At 39.9% G+C, this 26,222-nt stretch overlaps 1 protein-coding gene across 5 annotated transcripts in view; it reads left to right on the top strand.

The window, feature by feature from the left end:
• Positions 1–500: 500 nt before the first annotated feature.
• Positions 501–26,222, top strand: part of ndrg4 (NDRG family member 4) — a 48,006-nt gene continuing 22,284 nt past the window's right edge. For 2 of the 5 annotated variants that reach the window (XM_062961993.1, XM_062961992.1), the window contains exons 1-2: positions 15,390–15,543; positions 24,834–24,939. In XM_062961993.1, the coding sequence (XP_062818063.1) occupies positions 15,523–15,543; positions 24,834–24,939 (127 nt within the window). In that variant the 5' untranslated portion in view covers positions 15,390–15,522. Of the gene's footprint in view, positions 653–810; positions 997–7,443; positions 7,536–9,616; positions 9,662–15,389; positions 15,544–24,833; positions 24,940–26,222 lie in introns of those variants that run through there. The other 3 variants (XM_062961996.1, XM_062961995.1, XM_062961994.1) reach the window with 3 other exon arrangements.

Raw genomic sequence — 26,222 nt, 5'->3', positions numbered from 1 at the left:
AAATCACAAGTCAAACACTTATTATTATTATTATTGTTATTTGAAACACAACAAGATGAAGCCACAGCAGACACTCTGCTGGCTGTATTATTATTATTATTATTATTATTATTATTATTATTTATTAGAAACACAACAAGATGAAGCCACAGCAGACACTTTGCTGCATGTATTATTATTATTATTATTATTATTATTATTATTATTATTATTACACAGCAAACAAGATAGACATGCTGGATTTCGTATCACAAAATCACAAGTCGAACACTTCCCAAGTGTCTAGGACTGTGTGATGTATTTTCGGATTATTATTATTATTATTATTATTATTATTATTATTATTATTATTATTATTATTATTATTAGAAACACAACAAGATGAAGCCACAGCTGTATTCCTCCTTGGAGGACCTGGGGAGGGGTTTGTGGGTCTCCTTTCCTCCCCTGGAAGCCTTTGCAAGCCCTGCCTGTCCATCAAGCCATGTGGGCGGGGCGGGGGCGTTGCCATGGAGACACCTCTGGGCAAGAGGGGGGGGGGGGTCTGCGTCGGGCACGGATTCGGTTGCAGCCAGGCAGAGAAGGAAGGAAGGAAGGAAGGAAAGAAGAAGGGAGGAAAAGGAAGAGAGGAGGAAGAGGAGGAGGAGGAGGTGTAAGTAGCCCCATCTTCCTAAAAAGACCCCTCCCCAAATGGATGGTACCAAAGGGGATATCATGGGGTATCATGGGGATTTCCCTCCTTCTCTTTCTTCTCCTCCCTCCCTTTATTCCCTCCTTCCCTTCTTTTTTTCCTTCCTTCCTTCCTTCCCTGGAGCCCTGCCCGCAGCGCAAGGCAGTAGGAGGAGGAGGAGGAGGAGGAGAGCCAAGGAGAGCCAGGCAGGCACCAAGGCCAGTTCTTCTCCTCCTTCTTTCCTTCTTTTCTTCTTTTTTTCCTTCTTCTTTCCCTCCTTTTCCCCACCATGAGGGTCTGGGGACACAAGATAGAGATGCTGACAGGTAAGGACACACCTTGCCTTGGGAGAAAGGAGAAAGTCAGCATGTCCATCTCTCCATCCATTTATCTCTCTATACATCAATGCATCTATCTATCTATCTGTGAATCTATCCATCCATCCATTTATCTATTTGTCTGTCTATCTATCTCAACTATCTATACTTCCATATCTATGTGTCTGTCATCTCTCAAGCTATCTCAATACATGCCATATCTCTATTTCTATCTCAAAGAATGCTGCATTTCTATCTATCTATCTATCACCCTATCTAACTATCTATCTATCTGTCTGTCTATCTATCTGTCTATCTCTATGCTGTGTTGATATCTCTATCTATCTATCTATCTATCTATCTATCTATCTATCTGTCTATCTCAATGCTGTGTTGATATATCTATCTATCTGTCTGTCTATCTCAATGCTGCGTTGATCTATCTATCTATCTATCTATCTATCTATCTATCTATCTATCTATCTATCTCAATGGATGCCATATCTATATCTCTATACTCTTATCAATCTCAAGGACTGCCCTATCTATCTATCTATCTATCTATCTATCTATCTATCTATCTATATATATATCAATTTATCTTTGTGTCTTTCTGTCTGCCTATCCATCCATCCATGCGTGCATCTATCTATCTATCATCTATCTGTCTGACTGTCTGTCCATCCATCCATCCATCCATCCATCCATCCATCCATCCATAAATTTATCTATTTGTCCATCTGTCTCTCTTTCTGTCTTGTCTATCCATCCATCCATCCATCCTTCCATTAATATCTCTATCCATCAGTGCATCTATCTATCTATCTATCTATCTATCTATCTATCCATCAGTCAATTTCTCTATTTGTCCATCTGTCTCTCTTTCTGTCTTGTCTATACATCCATCAATCTCTCTATCCATCAATGCATCTATCTCTCTATCCATCAATGCATCCATCTATCTATCTATCTATCTATCTATCTATCTATCTATCTATCTATCCATCTATCTATCTAATCTATCCATGAAGTATCTATTTGTCTGTCTGTCTGTCTGCCTGCCTATCTATCCATCCACCCACACACCCACACATCTATCTATCTATCTATCTATCTATCTATCTATCTATCTATCTATCTATCTATCTATCCATCCATCCATCCATCCATCGGTGTATCTGTCTGTCTGTCTGCCTGTCTGCCTGTCTATCTATCTATCCATCCATCCACCACACACCCACCCACCCACACACCCATCCATCCATCCGTCTGTCTGTCTATCTATCTATCTATCTATCTATCTATCTATCTATCTATCTATCTATCTATCTATCTATCTATCCATCAATACATCTATCTGTCTGTCTGTCTATCAATCCATCCATTTATCTATTTGTCTGTCTGTTTGCATATCTATCTATCTATCTATCTATCTATCTATCTATCTATCTATCTATCTATCTATCCATCCATCCATCCATCCATCCATCCATCGGTGTATCTGTCTGTCTGTCTGCCTGTCTGCCTGTCTATCTATCTATCCATCCATCCACCACACACCCACCCACACACCCATCCATCTATCTGTCTGTCTATCTATCTATCTATCTATCTATCTATCTATCTATCTATCTATCTATCCATCAATACATCTATCTGTCTGTCTGTCTATCAATCCATCCATTTATCTATTTGTCTGTCTGTTTGCATATCTATCTATCTATCTATCTATCTATCTATCTATCTATCTATCCATCCATCCATCCATCCATCCATCGGTGTATCTGTCTGTCTGTCTGCCTGTCTGCCTGTCTATCTATCTATCCATCCATCCACCACACACCCACCCACACACCCATCCATCTATCTGTCTGTCTATCTATCTATCTATCTATCTATCTATCTATCTATCTATCTATCTATCTATCCATCAATACATCTATCTGTCTGTCTGTCTATCAATCCATCCATTTATCTATTTGTCTGTCTGTTTGCATATCTATCTATCTATCTATCTATCTATCTATCTATCTATCTATCTATCTATCTATCTAATCTATCCATCAATCAATGTATCTATTTGTCTGTCTGTCTGCCTGTCTATCTGTCCATCCATCCACCACACACCCACCCACACACCCATCCATCTATCTATATATCTATCCATCAATACATCTGTCTGTCTGTCTGTCTGTCCATCCATTTATCTATTTGTCTGTCTGTTTGCCTATCTATCTATCTACTATTTATTTACTCTATTTACATACCGCCTTTCTCACCCTGGGGGGCACTCAAGGCGGTTGACAACGTATTAATGTCAGAAATTAATTGCCAATATACATAGAATAGGAAAAGCTCAGAACTAAATACTAACATATAGATATACATTAAAATCATCAGAACCATTAAACATATGAACACACAGCATCTATCTATCTATCTATCTATCTATCTATCTATCTATGTATCTAATGATTAGACATTAATGCTAATCAAGGTGATTAATTACAACATTCTCACTGGCCTCTTTCTTTCTCCAACCATGGACATCATTCCACAGATAGATAAACCCCACTTGCCTAGTTTCCAACAAACCTCACAACCTCTGAGGATGCCTGCCATAGGTGTGGGCGAAATGTCAGGAGAGAATGCTTCTGGAACATGGCCAGACAGTCCAGAAAACTTACAACAACCCTGTCTGTCTGTCTGTCTGTCTGTCTGTCTGTCTATGTATCTATCTGTCTGTCTATCTATCTATCTATCTATCTATCTATCTATCTATCTATCTATCTATCCATCAATCAATGTATCTATTTGTCTATCTATCTGTCTGTCTGTCTGTCTATGTATCTATCTGTCTGTCTATCTATCTATCTATCTATCCATCAATCAATGTATCTATTTGTCTATCTATCTGTCTGTCTGTCTGTCTGTCTATGTATCTATCTATCTATCTATCTATCTATCTATCTATCTATCTATCTATCTATCCATCAATCAATGTATATATTTGTCTATCTGTCTATCTATCTATCTATCTATCTATCTATCTATCTATCTATCTATCCATCAATCAATGTATATATTTGTCTATCTATCTGTCTGTCTGTCTGTCTATGTATCTATCTATCTATCTATCTATCTATCCATCAATCAATGTATATATTTGTCTATCTATCTGTCTGTCTGTCTGTCTATGTATCTATCTATCTATCTATCTATCTATCTATCTATCTATCTATCTATCTATCCATCAATCAATGTATATATTTGTCTATCTGTCTGTCTATCTATCTATCTATCTATCTATCTATCTATCTATCTATCTATCCATCAATCAATGTATCTATTTGTCTATCTATCTATCTATTTATCTATCTATCTATCTATCTATCTATCTATCTATCTGTCTGTCTGTCTGTCTGTCTGTCTGTCTGTCTGTCTGTCTGTCTGTCTATCTATCTATCTATCTATCTATCTATCTATCTATCTATCCATCCATCAATCAATGTATCTATTTGTCTATCTGTCTGTCTGTCTATCTATCTATCTATCTATCTATCTATCTATCTATCTATCTATCTATCTATCCATCAATCAATGTATCTATTTGTGTGTCTGTCTGTCTATCTATCTATCTATCTATGTATCTATCTATCTATCTATCTATCTATCTATCTGTTCATCCATCTGTGCCTATGTATATGTATATACGCATTATGTGTTTCTCGGTATGTGTGTATTATATTCTACTATGAGATGCTGCTGGGTTTCGGATTGCTTTCACTTCTCATTTGGGGAAATCTGTGTCTCTATCTATATCTCCCTGTGTCTTGGATCCCCTGGGATGCCTTCCGGAGGGCCCTTCCTCCAAAGGGTGGCCTTTTGGTGTTGCCACCAGGCCTCTTTTTGGGGGGTTTTTGGAGCCCCATGTTGTGGGCCTGTGGTGGCCTTGGGGAAGGAGGCCAGCCGTTGGGAAACGCCCCCGTCCTCTGCGCTGTCTGGGCTTCTTCGCAGGGACTTGGCAGCAGATGCAGAGCTCACTGCTACAGGGGGGCGGAGGAAGGAAGGAAGGAAGGAAGGAAAGAAAGAAAGAAGGAAGGAAGGAAGGAAGGAAGGAAGGAAGGAAGGAAGGAAGGAAGGAAGGAATGGAGGAAGGAAGGAAGGAAGGAGGGAAGGAAGGAAGGAAGGAAGGAAGGAAGAAATGGAGGAAGGAAGGAAGGAAGGAGGGAAGGAAGGAAGGAAGGAGGGAAGGAAGAAATGGAGGAAGGAAGGAAGGAAGGAGGGAAGGAAGGAGGGAAGGAAGGAAGGAAGGAGGGAAGGAAGGAAGGAAGGAAGGAAGGAGGGAAGGAAGGAGGGAAGGAAGGAAGGAAGGAAGGAAGGAAGGAAGGAAGGAAGGAAGGAAAGAAGGAAGGAAGAGAAGAAGGAAGGAAGGATGGAAGGAAGGAAAGAAAGAAAGAAGGAAGACAAGAAGGAAGGAAGGATGGAAGGAAGGAGGGAAGGAAGGAAGGAAGGAAAGAAGGAAGGAAGGAAGGAAGGAAGGAAGGAAGACAAGAAGGAAGGAAGGAAGGAAGGAAGGAAGACAAGAAGGAAGGAAGGAAGGAAGGAAGGAAGGAAAGAAGGAAGGAAGACAAGAAGGAAGGAAGGAAGGAAGGAAGGAAGGAAGGAAGGAAGGAAGGAAGGAAGGAAGAGAAGAAGGAAGGATGGAAGGAAGGAAAGAAAGAAAGAAGGAAGACAAGAAGGAAGGAAGGATGGAAGGAAGGAAAGAAAGAAAGAAGGAAGACAAGAAGGAAGGAAGGATGGAAGGAAGGAGGGAAGGAAGGAAGGAAGGAAAGAAGGAAGGAAGGAAGGAAGGAAGGAAGGAAGACAAGAAGGAAGGAAGGAAGGAAGGAAGGAAGGAAGGAAGACAAGAAGGAAGGAAGGAAGGAAGGAGGGAAGGAAGGAAGGAAGGAAGGAAGGAAGAGAAGAAGGAAGGATGGAAGGAAGGAAAGAAAGAAAGAAGGAAGACAAGAAGGAAGGAAGGATGGAAGGAAGGAAGGAAGGAAGGAAGGAAGGAAGGAAGGAAGGAAGGAAGGAAGGAAGGGAAGAAATGGAGGAATAAAGGAAGGAAGGAAGGAAGAGAAGAAAGGAAGGAAGGAAGAAAGGAAGGAAAGAAAGAGGGAAGGAAGGAGGGAAGGAAGAAAGTAAGGAAGGAGGGAGGGAGTAATTATTTATTACTTTATTATTCCTTAATAATAATATTTAATATCAGTACTTAATAATAGTATATATTATTAAATATTAATATTTAATAATAATAATAATAATTTATAGGAGCCCCCGGTGGCGCAGTGGATTGAACCACTGAGCTGCTGAACTTGCTGACTGAAAGGTCGGCAGTTTGAATCCGGGGAACGGAGTGAGCTCCTGCTGTTAGCCCCAGCTTCTGCCAACCTAGCATTTCGAAAACATGCAAATGTGAGTAGATCAATAGGTACTGCTCCGGCGGGAAGGTAACGGTGCTCCATGCAGTCATGCCGGCCACATGACCTTGGAGGTGTCTATGGACAAAGCCGGCTCTTTGGCTTAGAAATGGAGATGAGCACCAACCAACAGTCAGACACAACTAGACTTAATGTCAGGGGAAAACCTTTATCTATTATTATTTATTATCTGCCTCTCCTTACAGCTTGAGGAAGAGCACAACAGAGTTAAAACAGAAGATAATAAAAATAATATAATGCCAGTAATATTAATAATAATATAATAGGCTTAATACGCAATAAGAAAATGAAAACTATTAAAATGCCCATAACAAAAGACCCCACACCATTACTACAAATAAAAATGCTAATGATAATAATAATAATAATGGCTTAAAACAAAATACTAAAACAAAAACGATTAAACTACACATAACAAAAGACGACACCATTAATGATAATAATAATACAGTAGAGTCTCACTTATCCAACACTCGCTTATCCAACGTTCTGGATTATCCAACGCATTTTTGTAGTCAATGTTTTCAATATATCGTGATATTTTGGTGCTAAATTCGTTAATACAGTAATTACTACTTTGCATTACTGCGTATTGAACTACTTTTTCTGACAAATTTGTTGTATAACATGATGTTTTGGTGCTTCCTTTGTAAAATCATAACCTAATTTGATGTTTAATAGGCTTTTCCTTAATGCCTCCTTATTATCCAACATATTCGCTTATCCAACGTTCTGCCGGCCCGTTTATGTTGGATAAGTGAGAGACTACTGTAGTAATTCACAATCATTATCATAATACAGGCTTTAAAAAAGAACAGTAAAACACAGCGGTATTAAAATACATATAACAACGAAGGGGCTTGGACCGGATGGCCATCTGTCGGGAGGGCTTTGTGGCGGAAGGGGGCTGGGCTGGATGGCCTTTGGGGGTCCCTTCACTGCTTCTAAAGGGTGGCCTTTTTCTCATCGGCAGGACTGTTGCTACAGGAGGTGGCCATGGCCGGGCTGCATGAGCAGCGCTTCACCGAGGAAAAGCCACTCCTTCGGGGTCAGGACACGGAGATGGTAAGTGGACCGAGGCCGGGAGGATGTCTGCCGGGAGGGATCGGGTGCTGCCTTTTCCCTACCGGGCAGAAAAAAAATAGGGTTGGATTGGATGGCCTATGAGAGTCCCTTCGAAGTCTATGAATCTATTATTATTATTATCATTATTATTATTATTATTATTATTATTATTATTATTATTATTATTATTAATCAGAGGCCAGATGGCCTTTGGGGGTCCTTTTGAAGCCTAGGATTTTATTATTATTATTATTATTATTATTATTATTATTATTATTATTATTATTATTACAGTATTAGGCAGAGACTGCATGGCCATCTTTTGGGAAGGATTGGATGGTATCTTCCTGCCTGGCATGAATAAGGTTGAACTGGATGGCTTTTAGGGGTTCCTGCCAACTCTAGGAATCTATTATTATTATTATTATTATTATTATTATTACTACAGTATTAAGCAGAGGCTGCATGGCCATCTGTCGGGAGGGATCGGATGGTGTTTTCCTTCCTGACATGAATTGGGTTGGACTGGATGGCCTTTGGGGGACCCTTCCAACACTAGGGATCTATTATTACTATTATTATTATTATTATTATTATTATTATTATTATTATTATTATTATTACTACAGTATTAAGCAGAAGTTGCATGGCCATCTGTTGGGAGGGATCGGATGGTGTCTTCCTTCCTGACATGAATAGGGTTGGACTGGATGACCTTTGTGGGTTCCTTCCAACTCTAGGAATCGATTATTATTATTATTATTATTATTATTATTATTATTATTATTATTATCATCTAATAATACCACCCATGATCCCTTTCCAACTCTGCTTATATGTAATTGCTTATTATTAGTTATTTGGGGAAGTTTTTAATGCATAACAATCCACAGAATCATAGTATTGAAAGAGACTGTAAAGGCTATGCAACCCAACAGTTATTCTAATAATTATATAGACTTTTATTATAATATAATAATGTTTTATAGTATTGTAATCACCTTTATTATAATGTATTACTTTATAATATTGTAAACACTATTGTTATAATATAATACTTTATTACATTATAATATTATAAGAACTTTTATTATAACATAATAATAAAAGTGTTTCCGGGTGCCATGAGCACTGATTCTGTGTTGCTTCCAAAAGCCACATTGAGAAATATTTCTCAATTTGGATGCTATTTATTATTATTATTATTGACACAACAACATTGTATGACACAGCAAACAAGATAGATATGCTGGATTTCGTATCAGAAAATCACAAGTCGAACACTTCCCAAGTGTCTAGGACTGTATTTTTGGATGATGCACACGGATCCCAGTCGGGTGGCCTTTTGCAGTTGGCAGATCGTAATTTTGTCCATGTCTATTGTTTCCAAATGCCGGCTGAGATCTTTTGGCACGGCACCCAGTGTGCCCATCACCACTGGGACCACCTGCACTGGTTTCTGCCAGAGTCTTTGCAGTTCAATCTTGAGGTCCTGAGAGCGGCTGAGTTTTTCCTGTTGTTTTTCATCAATGCGACTGTCACCTGGGATGGCAACATCAATGATCCAAACCTTGTTCTTTTCCACAACTGTGATGTCTGGTGTGTTGTGTTCCAGAACTGTCAGTCTGGATTCGGAAGTCCCACAGTATCTTTGCGTGCTCATTTTCCAATACTTTTGCAGGTTTGTGATCCCACCAGTTCTTTGCTGCTGGCAGGTGGGACTTGAGGCATAAGTTCCAATGGATCATTTGGGCCACATAGTTGTGCCTCTGTTTGTAGTCTGTCTGTGCGATTTTCTTACAGCAGCTGAGGATATGATCAATGGTTTTGTCGGTTTCCTTGCACAGTCTGCATTTTGGGTCAACAGCTGATTTTTCGATCTTGGCCTTAATTGCATTTGTTGTGATGGCTTATTATTATTATTATTATTATTATTATTATTATTATTATTATTATTATTGGAAGCGTTTCTTTCTTTCAACATTTAAACCGCAGTGAAGGAATAATATTGAAAACAATTACATCATTATGGACATAAACCTTAGGAATAAATAAATACTTTTCTGTTTCCTTCGTTCTAGGAAAATTCAGATACTTTCCTGTCTGCTGTGGACACAGATTGGAAGGTAAGTTTTGGGCAAGTTTGCTTTGGATGCATCATGCGTGAGGTTCAGTGTGCTCTCTGACTGTAGGGTAAACTACAACTCCCACTATGGTGAGTCAGTCTCCTGAAATCCCTCCAGTAGATTGAGTTAGTCATTGGGGTTCTGTCTGTCAAATTTGGTCCATGTCAGTCATCGGTGGAGGTCACAGTTTCCCTTGATGTGTCGGTCCAGATCCGTCGGTACAGTATTTGGGTTCACAGTGCTCTCTGGGTATAGGTGAACTACAACCCCCCCAAATCAAGGTAAATTTTCCCATAAGACCTCCAGTATTTTTCGCTAGTCATAGGGACTCTGTGTGCCAAGTTTGGTCCAATTCCATCTTTGGTGGAGTTCAGAGTGTTCATAGATTGTAGGTGAACTATACATCCCGGTACCTACAACTCCAAAATGTCCTGGCCAATTTCAAAACAAACCGGTATTGAAATGTGGGCATATTGGGTATGCATGCCAAGTTTGGCCCAGATCCATTGTTGTTGGGATTCATAGTACGCCCTGGATGTAGGTGAACTACAAGTCTTATATATCCCTCCAAGGATCTCCAGTACCGTGTTTCCCCGAAAATAAGACAGTGCCTTATATTAATTTTTGCTCCCAAAGATACTCTAGGTCCTATTTTTGGGGGATGGCTTATTTTTCCATGAAGAAGAATTCACATTTATTGTTGAACAAAAAAATGAACACTTATTCTATACTGTACAGTAGTTGTCATCACAAACCAGCATAACCAGACAAACTGTGAATCCTATCAAGAATTTCTTGTTACTACCAATATTTCCATGTACAACAATCTATGGTACGTACATGGAGTTATGTTTGGTGGGCCTGCTTCCAAACAAAAACTTTACTAGGTCTTACTTTCAGGGGAGGCCTTATATTGATCAATTCAGCAAAACCTCTACTAGGTCTTATTTTCAGGGGATGTCTTATTTTAGGGGAAACAGGGTATGTTTTGTTGCTCATGGGAGTTCTGTGTGCAGAGTTAGTTCCAGGTCCATCGTTGGTGGAGTTCAGCGTATTCTTAGATTACATCCCAGTACTTAAAATTCCTATAAATCATGGTGAATTCTCCCCAAACTTCTCTCTCTAGTATATTGAGTCGCTGATTAATTCCTCTGTTTGTTGTGCGCGATAGAAAATAATAGGAAAGGGTTAAGGGAGAGGCAGTGGGCGGGGTCATGCAAATTATTGCATGCAGCCGGGGATTTTTGGATGTATACTCAGAGAAAAAATGTAACTTTTCTCTTGGCTGATGGAAGGCGATGTGCTGAGGTCACGGGAGAGACGTTGCAGTCTTCGTGTGGTCAGTTCTTGGCAACCGGGGCTCAGTGGTCAACAGAACATAGTCCAGGCTTTACTTTGAACATTGAAATACACATATTTCCTCGCACAATAGTCACTGCCACAGAATAGTTGCATGCCAATTTGGATAGCCTTTGAGGGTCCCTTCCAGCTCTAGGATTCTATTATTATTATTATTATTATTATTATTATTATTATTATTATTATTATTATTAAGAATTGATGGCCATCTGTCAGGAGGGATCAGATGGCGTCTTCCTGCCAGGAAGAAGGAGGCTGGACTGGACGGCCTTTGAAGGTCCCTTCCAGCTCTACAATTCTATTATTATTATTATTATTATTATTATTATTATTATTATTATTATTATTATTATTATTATTATTAAGCAAAGACTGCATGGCATCTGTCGGGAGGGATCGGATGGCATCTTCCTGCTTGGCATTAATAGGGTCGAACCAGATGCCCTATTTCTCCAATTTCTGTTATGAAGCTAGATGGCTATCTGTCAGGAGGGATCGGATTGTGCCTGGAAGACGGAGGCTGGACTGGATGGCTTTTGGGGGCCCTTCCAGCTCTACAATTCTATTATTATTATTATTATTATTATTATTATTATTATTATTATTATTATTATTTTATGACACAGCAAACAAGATAGATATGCTGGATTTCGTTTCACAAAACCACAAGTCGAACCCTTCCCAAGTGTCTAGGACTGTGTGATGTATTTTCGGATGATGCGTGCAGATCCCAGTAAGGTGGCCTTTTGCAGTTGGCAGATCGTAATTTTGTCAATGTCTATTGTTTCCAAATGCCGGCTGAGATCTTTTGGCACGGCACCCAGTGTGCCCATCACCACCGGGACCACCTGCACTGGTTTCTGCCAGAGTCTTTGCAGTTCAATCTTGAGGTCCTGATAGCGGCTGAGTTTTTCCTGTTGTTTTTCATCAATGCGACTGTCACCTGGGATGGCAACATCAATGATCCAAACCTTGTTCTTTTCCACAACTGTGATGTCTGGTGTGTTGTGTTCCAGAACTTTGTCAGTCTGGATTCGGAAGTCCCACAGTATCTTTGCGTGCTCATTTTCCAATACTTTTGCAGGTTTGTGATCCCACCAGTTCTTTACTGCTGGGAGGTTTGACTTGAGGCATAAATTGCAATGGATCATTTGGGCCACATAGTTGTGCCTCTGTTTGTAGTCTGTCTGTGTGATTTTCTTACAGCAGCTGAGGATATGATCAATGGTTTCGTCAGCTTCCTTGCACAGTCTGCATTTTGCGTCATCAGTTGCAGACTGTGCAAGGAAACCGACGAAACCATTGATCATATCCTCAGCTGTTGTTATTATTATTATTATTATTTTATTGTATGACACAGCAAACAAGATAAATATGCTGGATTTCGTATCACAAAATCACAAGTCGAACACTTCCAAGTGTCTAGGACTGTGTGTGTTGTTGTTGTTATTATTATTATTATTATTATTATTATTATTATTATTATTATTACTACTACTATTCGTTGGACCAGATGGCCTTTGGGGGACCCCTTCTAAGTCTAGGAGCCTTTAATTCTAAAGTCCCATTTCTCCAAGAACCTGCTATGAGGCTGGATGGCTATCTGTCGGGAGGGGTTGGATTGTGCCTTCCTGCCTGGAAGAAGGAGGCAGGACTGGATGGCCTCTGGGGCTCCCTTCCTACTCTAGAAGCCTTTAATTCTACAATCCTATTTCTCCAAGAGCCTGCTAATGTCTGTGAGGCTGGATGGCCATCTGTCGGGAGGAATCGGATTGTGCATTGGACTGGATGGCCCCTTCATAATTCAAAGGGATTTGAAGGGTTGGCCTTTGGGGGTCCCTTCCAAATCTAGAATTATATTATATTATACTAGCTGTGCCCGGCCACGCGTTGCTGTGTTGTTGTCTGGTGGTGTTGGTGAGAAGTTGTTGAGGTTGTGGTGGTATTGAATGTCTGTTGTATGGTTGTCTTTATGTTTAGTATGCATTTGGTTGTTTGTGTATTGTGAAAGTGGTGAGGGTAGAGGGGGTCTATGTCCCTCCTTAGTATTGTATAGTATTTATACGTTGTCCATGTGTTGTGAATGCTTGGATTGTGTCCTGCTGCATAGTAGAAAGGGTTGGGCTGGATGGCCCTTAGGGGTCTCTTCAAACTCTTGGATTCTATGCTTCTATTATTATTATTATTATTATTGTCATCATCATCATCTTCATAATCATCATTATTATGTAGAGGCTGGATGGCCATCTGTCAGGAGTGGAAGAGGCCTAAGTGAGGCTAACTGTGCCTGTCCCCTGGGCTGAGTAGGTTGCTAGGAGACCAAGTGGGCGGAACTTAGCCTTGTAACTGGCAGGAATTGGATAAAAACAATTATTCCTCTCCCTCTAATTAGGACTTTATTTTTCTTTTCTTTTTGTCGTATCAACCCAGAGGCGTGGATGATGGGTTGTGTTGTCAAATTTCGAGGTTTGGGGGCCTGTAGTTTTGTTGTTTTGTCCGCTGCCCTGATGCCATCACTCTTTTATATATAGAGATTATAATATATTATAATAATATATTATAATATATAATATTATATGGATGGCCATCTGTTGGGAGAGCTTAGATTGTGCCTTCCTGCCTGGAAGAAGGGGGTGGGCCAGATGGCCTTTGGGGACCCCTTCCTATTCAAGGAGCCTATGATTATGTGTTTCCAAAAGCCGAGACCTCCTGCAATCCTCCGATGGAGCATGAGGACCAGCTCCGGTTGCCGTGGCAACAGTTGCCCTAGCAACCTGTATCCCGAAGGTCCCTCTTCTGATGATGATGAGGATGATGATGGGCGGGAAGGTGGCCGCCGGGCCTGGTCTGCAGGCGTGGGCGCCTCTCCAAGAAGGGCCCAAGCCTGGGCAAGCGCTGCGTGTTGCTGCGTCTGTCTCCTGGGATGTTGCCACAAGGTGTAGCTCTGCTGTGCGAAGGCAGCCTTGGCATCTCCAGCTGGAGGCGGCGGAGTGTGCAAAATTGTGCAAACGTGCGCAACGTCCGTCTGTTCGGCTCACAATCTGATTCGGAAAATCCTTTCATCCAAGCCTAGAGTCTGAATGGGGCCCCCGAAGGGCATCCAGTCCAACCCTCTTATTTCTGCCATAAAGGAAAAGCACCAACAAAGCCCCCCTGACAGATGGCCTTGCAGCCTCTTAAATAATAATAATAATAATAATAATAATAATAATAATAATAATAATAATAATAAATGTGGCCCAAATGATTCATTGGAACTTATGCCTCAAGTACCACCTCCCAGCAGCAAAGAACTGGTGGGATCACAAACCTGCAAAAGTATTGGAAAATGAGCACGCAAAGATACTGTGGGACTTCCGAATCCAGACTGACAAAGTTCTGGAACACAACACACCAGACATCACAGTGGTGGAAAAGAACAAGGTTTGGATCATTGATGTCGCCATCAAAGGTGAAAAACAACAGGAAAAACTCAGCCGCTATCAGGACCTCAAGACTGAACTTCAAAGACTCTGGCAGAAACCAGTGCAGGTGGTCCCGGTGGTGATGGGCACACTGGGTGCCGTGCTAAAAGATCTCAGCCGGCATTTGGAAACAATAGACGTTGACAAAATTACAATCTGCCAACTGCAAAAGGCCACCCTGCTGGGATCTGCACGCATCATCCGAAAATACATCACACAGTCCTAGACACTTGGGAAGTGTTCGACTTGTGGTTTTGTGAAACGAAATCCAGTATATCTATCTTGTTTGCTGTGTCATAATTAATAATAATAATAATAATAATAATAATAATAATAATAATAATAATACATCACACAGTCCTAGACGCTTGGGAAGTGTTTGACTTGTGATTTTGTGAAACGAAATCCAGTATATCTATCTTGTTTGCTGTGTCATAATTAATAATAATAATAATAATAATAATAATAATAATAATAATAATAATACATCACACAGTCCTAGACGCTTGAGAAGTGTTCAACTTGTGATTTTGTGATACGAAATCCAGCATGTCTATCTTGTTTGCTGTGTCATAATAAAATAATTATTAATAATCGCCTTGGCTGATGGAAGGCGATGTGCTGAGGTCACGGGAGAGACATTGCAGTCTTCGTATGGTCAGTTCTAGGATTCCATTATTATTCCAGCTCTAGGATTCTATTATTATTCTATTATTATAGAAGCACAAATGGAGCCCTATGGAGAGAGATGCCTTTTCCAGCCTTCTTCCCTTGCAGCCTGTCATTGGAAAGAAGGGAAGGAGGAGGCGGCGGGATGGAGGGAGGGAGAGATGGAAGGAAGGAAGGAAGGAAGGAAGGAAAGAAGGAAAGAAGGAGGGACCAAGGCAGGAGGAGGAGGAGGAGGAGGAGGGAAGCAGGGTCCATCCCATTGCGGAGACAGAGGCAGAGCCAAACCAGAGAGAGCGGAGCTGTCCAAAGCCGCCTTCTTCTTCTCCTTCTTCTTCTTCTTCATCCTTGGAGCATCACAAACCCTTCAAGATGCCTGAATGCTGGGACGGGGTAGGTGCTTCTTCTCCCTTAGCAAGCCATGGCATTATTATGATTATGGGATGCCCTTGCCACCCGAAACACAACACACCGCAGCCTTGGAAGCCACACCTTTGCAATGCAAAGAGGCAAGAGCTGCCCTTGCGCTCACCTTTGGGCCTTTCCTCAAAGGGCGGCTTCCGTTTGGTGTATTTCGCCGTGTTATGCCCCTCCGCCAGCCATAAAAGAGGCGGATAATAATATTAATACATATTATTTATACTATATTATTATTAGGGCATTCTTAGTACACATTTGGACCTTTTGAAATCCCTTGAGCATGTGCATCAGGCTTTCCTGCCCCACGAAATACACACACAGACTACTACTAATATTACTAATAATTTTATATTCATCTTATATTTATTATTATTATTATTATTATTATTATTATTATTATTATTATTATGGCATTATTAGTACACATTTGTGCCTTTTGAAATCCCTTGAGCATGTGCATCAGGCTTTCCTGCCCCACGAAACACACACACAGACTACTACTAATATTACTAATAATTTTATATTCATCTTATATTGTTATTATTATTATTATTATTATTATTATTATTATTATTATTATTATTATTATGGCATTATTAGTACACATTTGGGCCTTTTGAAATCCCTTGAGCATGTGCATCAGGCTTTCCTGCCCCACGAAATACACACACAGACTACTACTAATATTACTAATAATTTTATATTCATCTTATATTTATTATTATTATTATTATTATTATTATTATTATTATTATTATTATTATTATGGCATTATTAGTACACATTTGGGCCTTTTGAAATCCTTTGAGCATGTGCATCAGGCTTTCCTGCTCCATTAAATTCACACACAGATCACTACTAGGATTACTAATAATTTTATATTCATCTTATATTATTATTATTATTATTATTATTATTATTATTCTGGCATTATTAGTACACATTTGGGGCTTTTGAAATCCTTTGAGCATGTGCAGAAGGCTTTCCTGCCCCACTAAATACACACACAGATCACTACTAGGATTACTAATAATTTTATATTCATCTTATATTTATTATTATTATTATTATTATTATTATTATTATTATTATTATTATTATTCTGGCATTATTAGTACACATTTGGGGCTTTTGAAATCCCTTGAGCCTGTGCATCAGGCTTTCCTGCCCCACTAAATACACACACAGACTACTACTAATATTACTAATAATTTTATATTCATCTTATATTTATTATTATTATTATTATTATTATTATTATTATTATTATTATGGCATTATTAGTACACATTTGGGCCTTTTGAAATCCCTTGAGCATGTGCATCAGGCTTTCCTGCCCCACTAAATACACACATAGACTGCTACTAGTATTACTAATAATTTTATATTAATCTTATATTACTATTATTATTATTATGGCATTATTATTCCACATTTGGGTATTTTAAAACCTTGAGACATCTACAAGAGGCTTCCTTGCCCTACTAAATACACACATAGACTATTGCTAGTATTACTAATAATTTTATATTAATTTATTATATTATTAATTTATTATTATTATTATTATTATTATTATTATTATTATGGCATTATTATTACACATTTGGGTCTTTTGGAAACCTTTGAGCATGTGCAAAGGCTTTCCTGCCACCCTAAATACACACATAGACTACTACTAGTATTACTAATAATTTTATATTAATCTTCTATTATTATTATTGTTATTGTCATTATTATTATTCTAGCATTATTATTACACATTTGGGCATTTGAACACCTTGCAGCATCTGCAAGAGGCTTCTCTGCAGTACTAAATACACACATAGACTACTACTAATATTACTAATAATTTTATATTAATATATTATTATTATTATTATTATTATTATTATTATTATTATTATTATTATTATTATTATTATGGCATTATTATTACACATTTTGGCATTTGAACACCTTGCAGCATCTGCAAGAGGCTTCCCTGCCCTACTAAATATACACACATACTACTAATATTACTAATAATTTTATATTATTATTATTATTATTATTATTATTATTATTATTATTATTATTATTATTATTATTATTATTACACATTTGGGCATTTGAAAAACCTGCCCTACTAAATACACACATAGACTGTTACACATTTGGGCATTTGAACTCCTTGCGGCATCCGCAAGAGGCTTCCTTGCCCTACTAAATGCACACATAGAATGCTACTACTACTACTACTAATAATAATAATTTAATATTATTTTATAGTATTATTATTCTGTGTGAGTATTTAGTAGGGCAGATGCTCCGAGGCTTTCAAGCGCCCAAATATGTATCTATTTAGCAAGGCAAGGAGAGCCTTTTGCACATGCTCAAAGGCACTCAAATGCTGAAATGTGTGTCTATTTAGCAATGCAAGAGTGCCTTATTTATTATTTGTGTGTCTATTTAGTAGTGCAAGGAGAGCATTCTGCACATGCTTCAAGGCACTCTGTGGATTGCTTTACATATTCCAAGGCTTTCAAATGCCCAAATGTGTGTCTGTTTAGCAGGACAAGGAGAGCGTTCTGCACGTGCTCAAAGGCACTCAAATGCCCTTGCATTTAGTAGGGCAAGGAGAGCCTTCTGCACATGCTCCAAGGCACTCTGTGGATTGCTTTGCAGGCTCCAAAGGCATTCAAATGCTGAAATGTGCCTTCTGCACATGCTCAAAGGCACTCAAATGCCCAAATGTATGTGTATTTATTTAGCAGGGCAAGGAGAGCCTTCTGCACATGCTCCAAGGCACTCTGTGGATTGCTTTGCAGGCTCCAAAGGCATTCAAATGCTGAAATGTGCCTTCTGCACATGCTCAAAGGCACTCAAATGCCCAAATGTATGTGTATTTATTTAGCAGGGCAAGGAGAGCCTTCTGCACATGCTCCAAGGCACTCTGTGGATTGCTTTGCAGGCTCCAAAGGCATTCAAATGCTGAAATGTGCCTTCTGCACATGCTCAAAGGCACTCAAATGCCCAAATGTATGTGTATTTATTTAGCAGGGCAAGGAGAGCCTTCTGCACATGCTCCAAGGCACTCTGTGGATTGCTTTGCAGGCTCCAAAGGCATTCAAATGCTGAAATGTGCCTTCTGCACATGCTCAAAGGCACTCAAATGCCCAAATGTATGTGTATTTATTTAGCAGGGCAAGGAGAGCCTTCTGCACATGCTCCAAGGCACTCTGTGGATTGCTTTGCAGGCTCCAAAGGCATTCAAATGCTGAAATGTGCCTTCTGCACATGCTCAAAGGCACTCAAATGCCCAAATGTATGTGTATTTATTTAGCAGGGCAAGGAGAGCCTTCTGCACATGCTCCAAGGCACTCTGTGGATTGCTTTGCAGGCTCCAAAGGCATTCAAATGCTGAAATGTGCCTTCTGCACATGCTCAAAGGCACTCAAATGCCCAAATGTATGTGTATTTATTTAGCAATGCAAGGAGAGCCTTCTGCACATGCTCCAAGGCACTCTGTGGATTGCTTTGCAGGTTCCAAAGGCATTCAAATGCTGAAATGTGCCTTCTGCACATGCTCAAAGGCACTCAAATGCCCAAATGTCCTTGCATTTAGAAGGGCAAGGAGAGCCTTCTGCACATGCTCCAGGGCAGTTTGTGGATTGCTTTGCAGGCTCCAAAGGCATTCAAATGCTGAAATGTGCCTTCTGCACATGCTCAAAGGCACTCAAATGCCCAAATGTATGTGTATTTATTTAGCAGGGCAAGGAGAGCCTTCTGCACATGCTCCAAGGCACTCTGTGGATTGCTTTGCAGGTTCCAAAGGCATTCAAATGCTGAAATGTGCCTTCTGCACATGCTCAAAGGCACTCAAATGCCCAAATGTATGTGTATTTATTTAGCAATGCAAGGAGAGCCTTCTGCACATGCTCCAAGGCACTCTGTGGATTGCTTTGCAGGTTCCAAAGGCATTCAAATGCTGAAATGTGCCTTCTGCACATGCTCAAAGGCACTCAAATGCCCAAATGCCCTTGCATTTAGCAGGGCAAGGAGAGATTTCTGCACATGCTCCAGGGCAGTCTGTGAATTGCTTTGAAGGTTGCAAAGGCATCCAAATGCCGAAATGTGTGGCTATTCAGTAGTGCAAGGAGAGCCCTCTGCACGTGCCCCAAGACACTGTGCGGATTGCTTTGCAGGCTCCAAAACTAAGGCAGAAGCCCTGGTGCAAAAGATGGAGAAGAAATATGCGCTTGTGCTTGGCAGGGATTGGGGCGGCTTCTTGGATTCAATGGAGCAAGGAGGAAGATAGGAAAGGAGGGGAAGCCTGGGCTGGCCATTCCGTAGGAGGGAAACTGAGTCACGGGTGGGAGGAGGAGGAGGAGGAGGAGGAGGAGGAGGAGGCCACGCTTCCCTCCGGGTGACCTCTCGGCTGTGCCAAGGGCAACGCTGGTATCTGGGCGGAAGAAGAAACCTCGACAACAACAACCACGACGCCATATTTTCCGCTCCTCTTGCTTCCAATCAAATGCATTCCCTATTTGGGGAACGGTTGTGTTTTTGCATCTGGAGGGAAGACAGCATCTGCATCAAGCTTCTTTGCATCCCTCTTTCATTGCATTGGGATGCAAAGCCACCCCATAAAAGATGGGTCAGGAATAATACAAGCACATATTTTTCCCCACATGTATGATTCAGCCATCTTGCCCTTATTTTTGTGCTCTGCTTGACCTTGGGCCAAAAGATTGGAGGCAAATCAATCCGCTTCCTTGCTTTATCCTTTGCAGTTCGGGAATCCTATAGAAATATATAAGGGCTGCCCCATAGTTGCCAGGAGAAGGTGAGGAAATGTGGGTTTTGGGGACGGGATAATAGATCTACAGCTGGCTCCTCGATGCAGCGCGTGACAACCTTCCCCCCTCCTTGCAATGTTTTTGCAGCAATCCTTTTCCTCCCAGACAGACACAGATGTTCCTTTCGGTCTGAATTTCCCGGCACGTCAATAATGTCAAATCATATGCAAATGTGCACAGAAACAATGTTATATCGAAAGCAAATGTGCCCAGTAGTAATGTTATATCAAAGGCAAATGTGCACGGCAACAATGTGATATCAAAGGCAAATGTGCGCAGTAGTAATGTTATATCGAATGCAAACGTGCACGGCAACAATGTTATATCAGAAGCAAATTTGCAAGACAACAATGTTATATTGAATGTAAATATGCAGAGCAATAATGTTACATCGAATGCAAATAGGCACGAAAACAATGTTATATCAAAAGCAAATGTGCACGGCAACAATGTTATATCAAAAGCAAATATGCACAAAAACAATGTTATTTTGAATGCAAATGTGCACGGCAACAATGTTATATCAGATGCAAATATGCATGAAAACAATGTTATTTTGAATGTAAATGTGCACGGCAACAATGTTATATCAAAAGCAAATATGCACGAAAACAATGTTATTTTGAATGCAAATGTGCACAGCAACAATGTTATATCAGATGCAAATATGCATGAAAACAATGTTATTTTGAATGTAAATGTGCACGGCAACAATGTTATATCAGATGCAAATGTGCACAGCAACAATGTTATATCAAAAGCAAATATGCACAAAAACAATGTTATATCAAAAGCAAATATGCACAAAAACAATGTTATTTTGAATGCAAATGTGCACAGCAACAATGTTATATCAGATGCAAATATGCATGAAAACAATGTTATTTTGAATGTAAATGTGCACGGCAACAATGTTATATCAGATGCAAATGTGCACAGCAACAATGTTATATCAAAAGCAAATATGCACAAAAACAATGTTATATCAAAAGCAAATATGCACAAAAACAATGTTATTTTGAATGCAAATGTGCACAGCAACAATGTTATATCAGATGCAAATATGCATGAAAACAATGTTATTTTGAATGTAAATGTGCACGGCAACAATGTTATATCAGATGCAAATGTGCACGGCAACAATGTTATATCAAAAGCAAATATGCACAAAAACAATGTTATATTGAATGTAAATGTGCACGGCAACAATGTTATATCAGATGCAAATGTGCACGGCAACAATGTTATATCAAAAGCAAATATGCACAAAAACAATGTTATATTGAATGCAAATGTGCACGGCAACAATGTTATATCAGATGCAAATATGCACAAAAACAATGTTATTTCGAATGTAAATGTGCACGAAAACAATGTTATATCAAAGGCAAATGTGCACAGTAGTAACATTATATCAAATACAAATGTGCATGGCAACAATGTTATATCAAAGGCAAATATGCAAGACAACAATGTTATATTGAGTGCAAATGTGCACGGCAACAATGTTACATCGAATGCAAATATGTACAGTAGTAATATTATATCAAATACAAATGTGCACAGCAACAATATTATATTGAATGCAAATGTGCACGGCAACAATGTGATATCAAAGGCAAATGTGCACAATAGTGATGTTATACCGAATGCAAATGTGCAGAGCAGTAATGCAAATTTGGGTGCATTTACTCATGCGTCGGCACTGGAGGGAATGGTTGCATTTGCAAGAGAATGGACCGGGAACCATCCAATTGCAAAGGTTCCCTCTTTTCCCTTTTTTTCTGGACTAAACCCTTGCCCGCGTTGTGTCTGCTATTGGAAGCAAACGGGTATTATTTCGCCATCTCGGGTTGTCTTTCGTCCCTGTGACAAAGGAAACCGGAGCAGAAATGTCATCCTTAGGTTGAGGGAGTTTGCTGGCGTCCAAGCTGTTGCCGTGATGGGGATTATTGGGAAATATCCAAGCAGCGGATGGGCAAGGATGTGTCTTGCTTCTCTGCATCTTTCTCTCGTCATTGTGCAAAGGAGAATTTGCAGCTCAGCCAAGAACAAGCATTGCAAACTCTCAGCCTTTCAAAGAGATGCATCCCTATTGCATTGAGTTGGTTTGCAACAAGGCTGTTGGATTAAATGCCTGTACAGTCATCATATCCATGGATATATATTCAAGGCTGTATAGTCATCGTATAAATGGATGTATAGTCATCATTTAGCATCAAAATAATAGAGAGCTACAGGACTCTGTGACTCCTGCTTGGGGATGGGGATGTTTACATTTTAATCTTTATTGGCGATTATGTTCCAGTCCTGTTTGCCCATTGTATCCCTGTTTAATTCCTTGGAAATTTGGGTAAATAGGCATTTCAGACAGACCTTTTTAAAATTATTCCACACTGCCTTGGGTTTCATCTTTAACTATGAATTTGGAGTGCTGTGTGTGTTTAATTCTATTTTAACGGTTGCATATTTCAATATTTTAATTTGTACGCTAATGCTTTTAGGTCTCCTTGAGGAGAGATAAAGCGGGATATAAATATAATAATAATAATAATAATAATAATAATAATAATAATAATAATAAAACTGCAAAAGGCCACCCTACTGGGATCTGCACGCATCATAAACAGGCCGGCAGAATGTTGGATAAGCGAATATGTTGGATAATAAGGAGGCATTAAGGAAAAGCCTATTAAACATCAAATTAGGTTATGATTTTACAAATGAAGCACCAAAACATCATGTTATACAACAAATTTGGCAGAAAACGTAGTTCAATACACAGTAATGCTATGTAGTAATTACTGTATTCATGAATTTAGCACCAAAATATCACGATATATTGAAAACATTGACTACAAAAATGCGTTGGATAATCCAGAACGTTGGATAAGCGAGTGTTGGATAAGTGAGACTCTACTGTATTACTGTTATTATGCTGGATGGGCATCTGTCAGGAGGGATCACAAGTTGTTTTCCTTTATGGAAGAAGAGGTTGGACTGGATGTCCCTTGGGGTGTCTTCCAAGTCTATGATTCTTCTATTATTATTATTATTATCATTACTACTACTACTAATACTAATACTACTACATTGGATGGCCATCTGCCAGGAGGGCTTGGACAGTGTTGTCTTTATGGCAGGAGGGGGTTAGACTGGATGGCTTTTGGGGACCCGTTCCAATTCTATAATCCTGTTGTTGTTGTTGTTGTTGTTGATGATGGCTTGATGGCCATCTGTCGGGAGGGTTCGGATGGTGTCTTCGTTAATGGCAGAAAGAGGTTGGACTGGATGGCCTTTGGGGTCCCCTTCCAACTCTAGGAATCTATTATTATTATTATTATTATTATTATTATTATTATTACTACTACTACTACTATTACTATTACTACAGTATTAAGCAGAGGTTGCATGGCCATCTGTCAGGAGGGTTCGGATGGTGTCTTCCTTTATGGCAGAAGGAGGTTGGACTGGATGGCCTTTGGGGTCCCCTTCCAACTCTAGGAATCGATTATTATTATTATTATTATTATTATTATTATTGTTATTATTATTACTATTACTACAGTATTAAGCAGAGGTTGCATGGCCATCTGTCAGGAGGGTTCGGATGGTGTCTTCGTTAATGGCAGAAGGAGGTTGGACTGGATGGCCTTTGGGGTCCCCTTCCAACTCTAGGAATCTATTATTATTATTATTATTATTACTATTACTACAGTATTAAGCAGAGGTTGCATGGCCATCTGTCAGGAGGGTTCGGATGGTGTCTTCCTTTATGGCAGAAGGAGGTTGGACTGGATGGCCTTTGGGGTCCCCTTCCAACTCTAGGAATCTATTATTATTATTATTATTATTACTATTACTACAGTATTAAGCAGAGGTTGCATGGCCATCTGTCAGGAGGGTTCGGATGGTGTCTTCCTTTATGGCAGAAGGAGGTTGGACTGGATGGCCTTTGGGGTCCCCTTCCAACTCTAGGAATCTATTATTATTATTATTATTATTATTATTATTACTATTACTACAGTATTAAGCAGAGGTTGCATGGCCATCTGTCAGGAGGGTTCGGATGGTGTCTTCCTTTATGGCAGAAGGAGGTTGGACTGGATGGCCTTTGGGGTCCCCTTCCAACTCTAGGAATCTATTATTATTATTATTATTATTATTATTACTATTACTACAGTATTAAGCAGAGGTTGCATGGCCATCTGTCAGGAGGGTTCGGATGGTGTCTTCCTTTATGGCAGAAGGAGGTCGGACTGGATGGCCTTTGGGGTCCCCTTCCAACTCTGTGATTCCGTGGTTCCATAAGTCAGCTCTGCTCTTGGCTTATTTGGTTGTGATATTGTGATACCATAATGAAGCCGAGAAGCTCTTCCTCAAGACGTGACCCGGCTGTGTTGGTGTCTCTTTTCCCGGCAGGAGCATGACATCGAGACCCCCTACGGGCTGCTCCACGTGGTCATCCGAGGGTCTCCCAAGGGGAACCGCCCGGCCCTCCTGACCTACCACGACGTGGGGCTCAACCGTAAGTTCTTCCATGGGCAAGAAGAGAGGTTCCAATAACCCATTTGGGATAAAAGCGTATTAAACTGCCAACCCTTTGTCTTTGCAGGAGGCACATCCTGCAGCACATTATGCTATCTCTATATATAAAAGAGTGATGGCGTCAGGGCAACGGACAAAACAACAAAACTACAGGCCCCCCAACCTCGAAATTTGACAACACAACCCATCATTCACGGCTCTAGGTTGATACAACAAAAAGGAAAAGAAAAATAAAGTCCTAATTACAGGGAGAGGAATAATAGTTTTTATCCAATTGCTGCCAGTTTGAAGGCTAAGCTCCGCCCACTTGGTCTCCTAGCAACCTACTCAGCCCAGGGGACAGGCACAGTTAGGCCTCACTTAGGCCTCTTCCACAGATTATCAGATTTGAACTGGATGATATGGCAGTGTAGACTCAAAGCCCTTCCACACAGCTATATAACCCATTTAGAATCTTATATTATCTGCTTTGAACTGGATTATCTTGACTCCACACTGCCATATAATCCACTTCAGTGTGCATACTAAACATAAAGACAACCATACAACAGACATTCAATACCACCACGACCTCAACAATTTCTCACCAACACCACCAGACAAAGCCACAGCAACGCGTGGCCGGGCACAGCTAGTATATATATATAAAAGGGTAATGAAATTTCGGCCTAGGACAAAACAACAAAACTACACGTCCCAGAAACACTAAACTTGGCAGCACAACCCTTCATCCATGCCCCTACGTTCATACAACAAAAAGAAAAGAAAAATAAAGTCCTCATTAGAGGGAGAAGAAGAATTGTTTTCATCCAATTGCTGCCAGTTAGAAGGCTAAGCTCCGCCCACTTGGTCTCCTAGCAACCCACTCAGTCCAGGGGACAGGTAGAGTTAGGCCTAACTTATTATTATTATTATTATTATTATTATTATTATTATTATTATTATTATTTACAGTATTTATATCCCGCCCTTCTTTCTCACCCCAAAGGGGACTCAGGGCGGATTACAATGAACACATATATGGCAAACATTCAATGCCAACAGACAAACAACATACATTAGACAGACTCAGAGGCATTTTTAACATTTTTCCAGCTTCACGATTCTGGCCACAGAAGGAGCTGTTGCTTCACCGTCCAGTAGTGACTGTACTTCCTCATTCCTTTCCTCGTGTTTTGCTGGCAGTTTTACAGTGTTGTAAATTAGCCTCCCGCATAAAGCGTCCCTAAATTTCCCTAATTGACAGGTGCAACTGTCTTTCGG

The sequence above is a fragment of the Anolis carolinensis genome, unplaced genomic scaffold (assembly GCF_035594765.1).
Source record: "Anolis carolinensis isolate JA03-04 unplaced genomic scaffold, rAnoCar3.1.pri scaffold_9, whole genome shotgun sequence".
NCBI classification, from domain to species: Eukaryota; Metazoa; Chordata; class Lepidosauria; order Squamata; family Dactyloidae; genus Anolis; species Anolis carolinensis.
The sequence above is the reverse complement of the archived record's forward strand: the minus strand, read 5'-3'. Positions and strand labels throughout refer to the sequence as shown.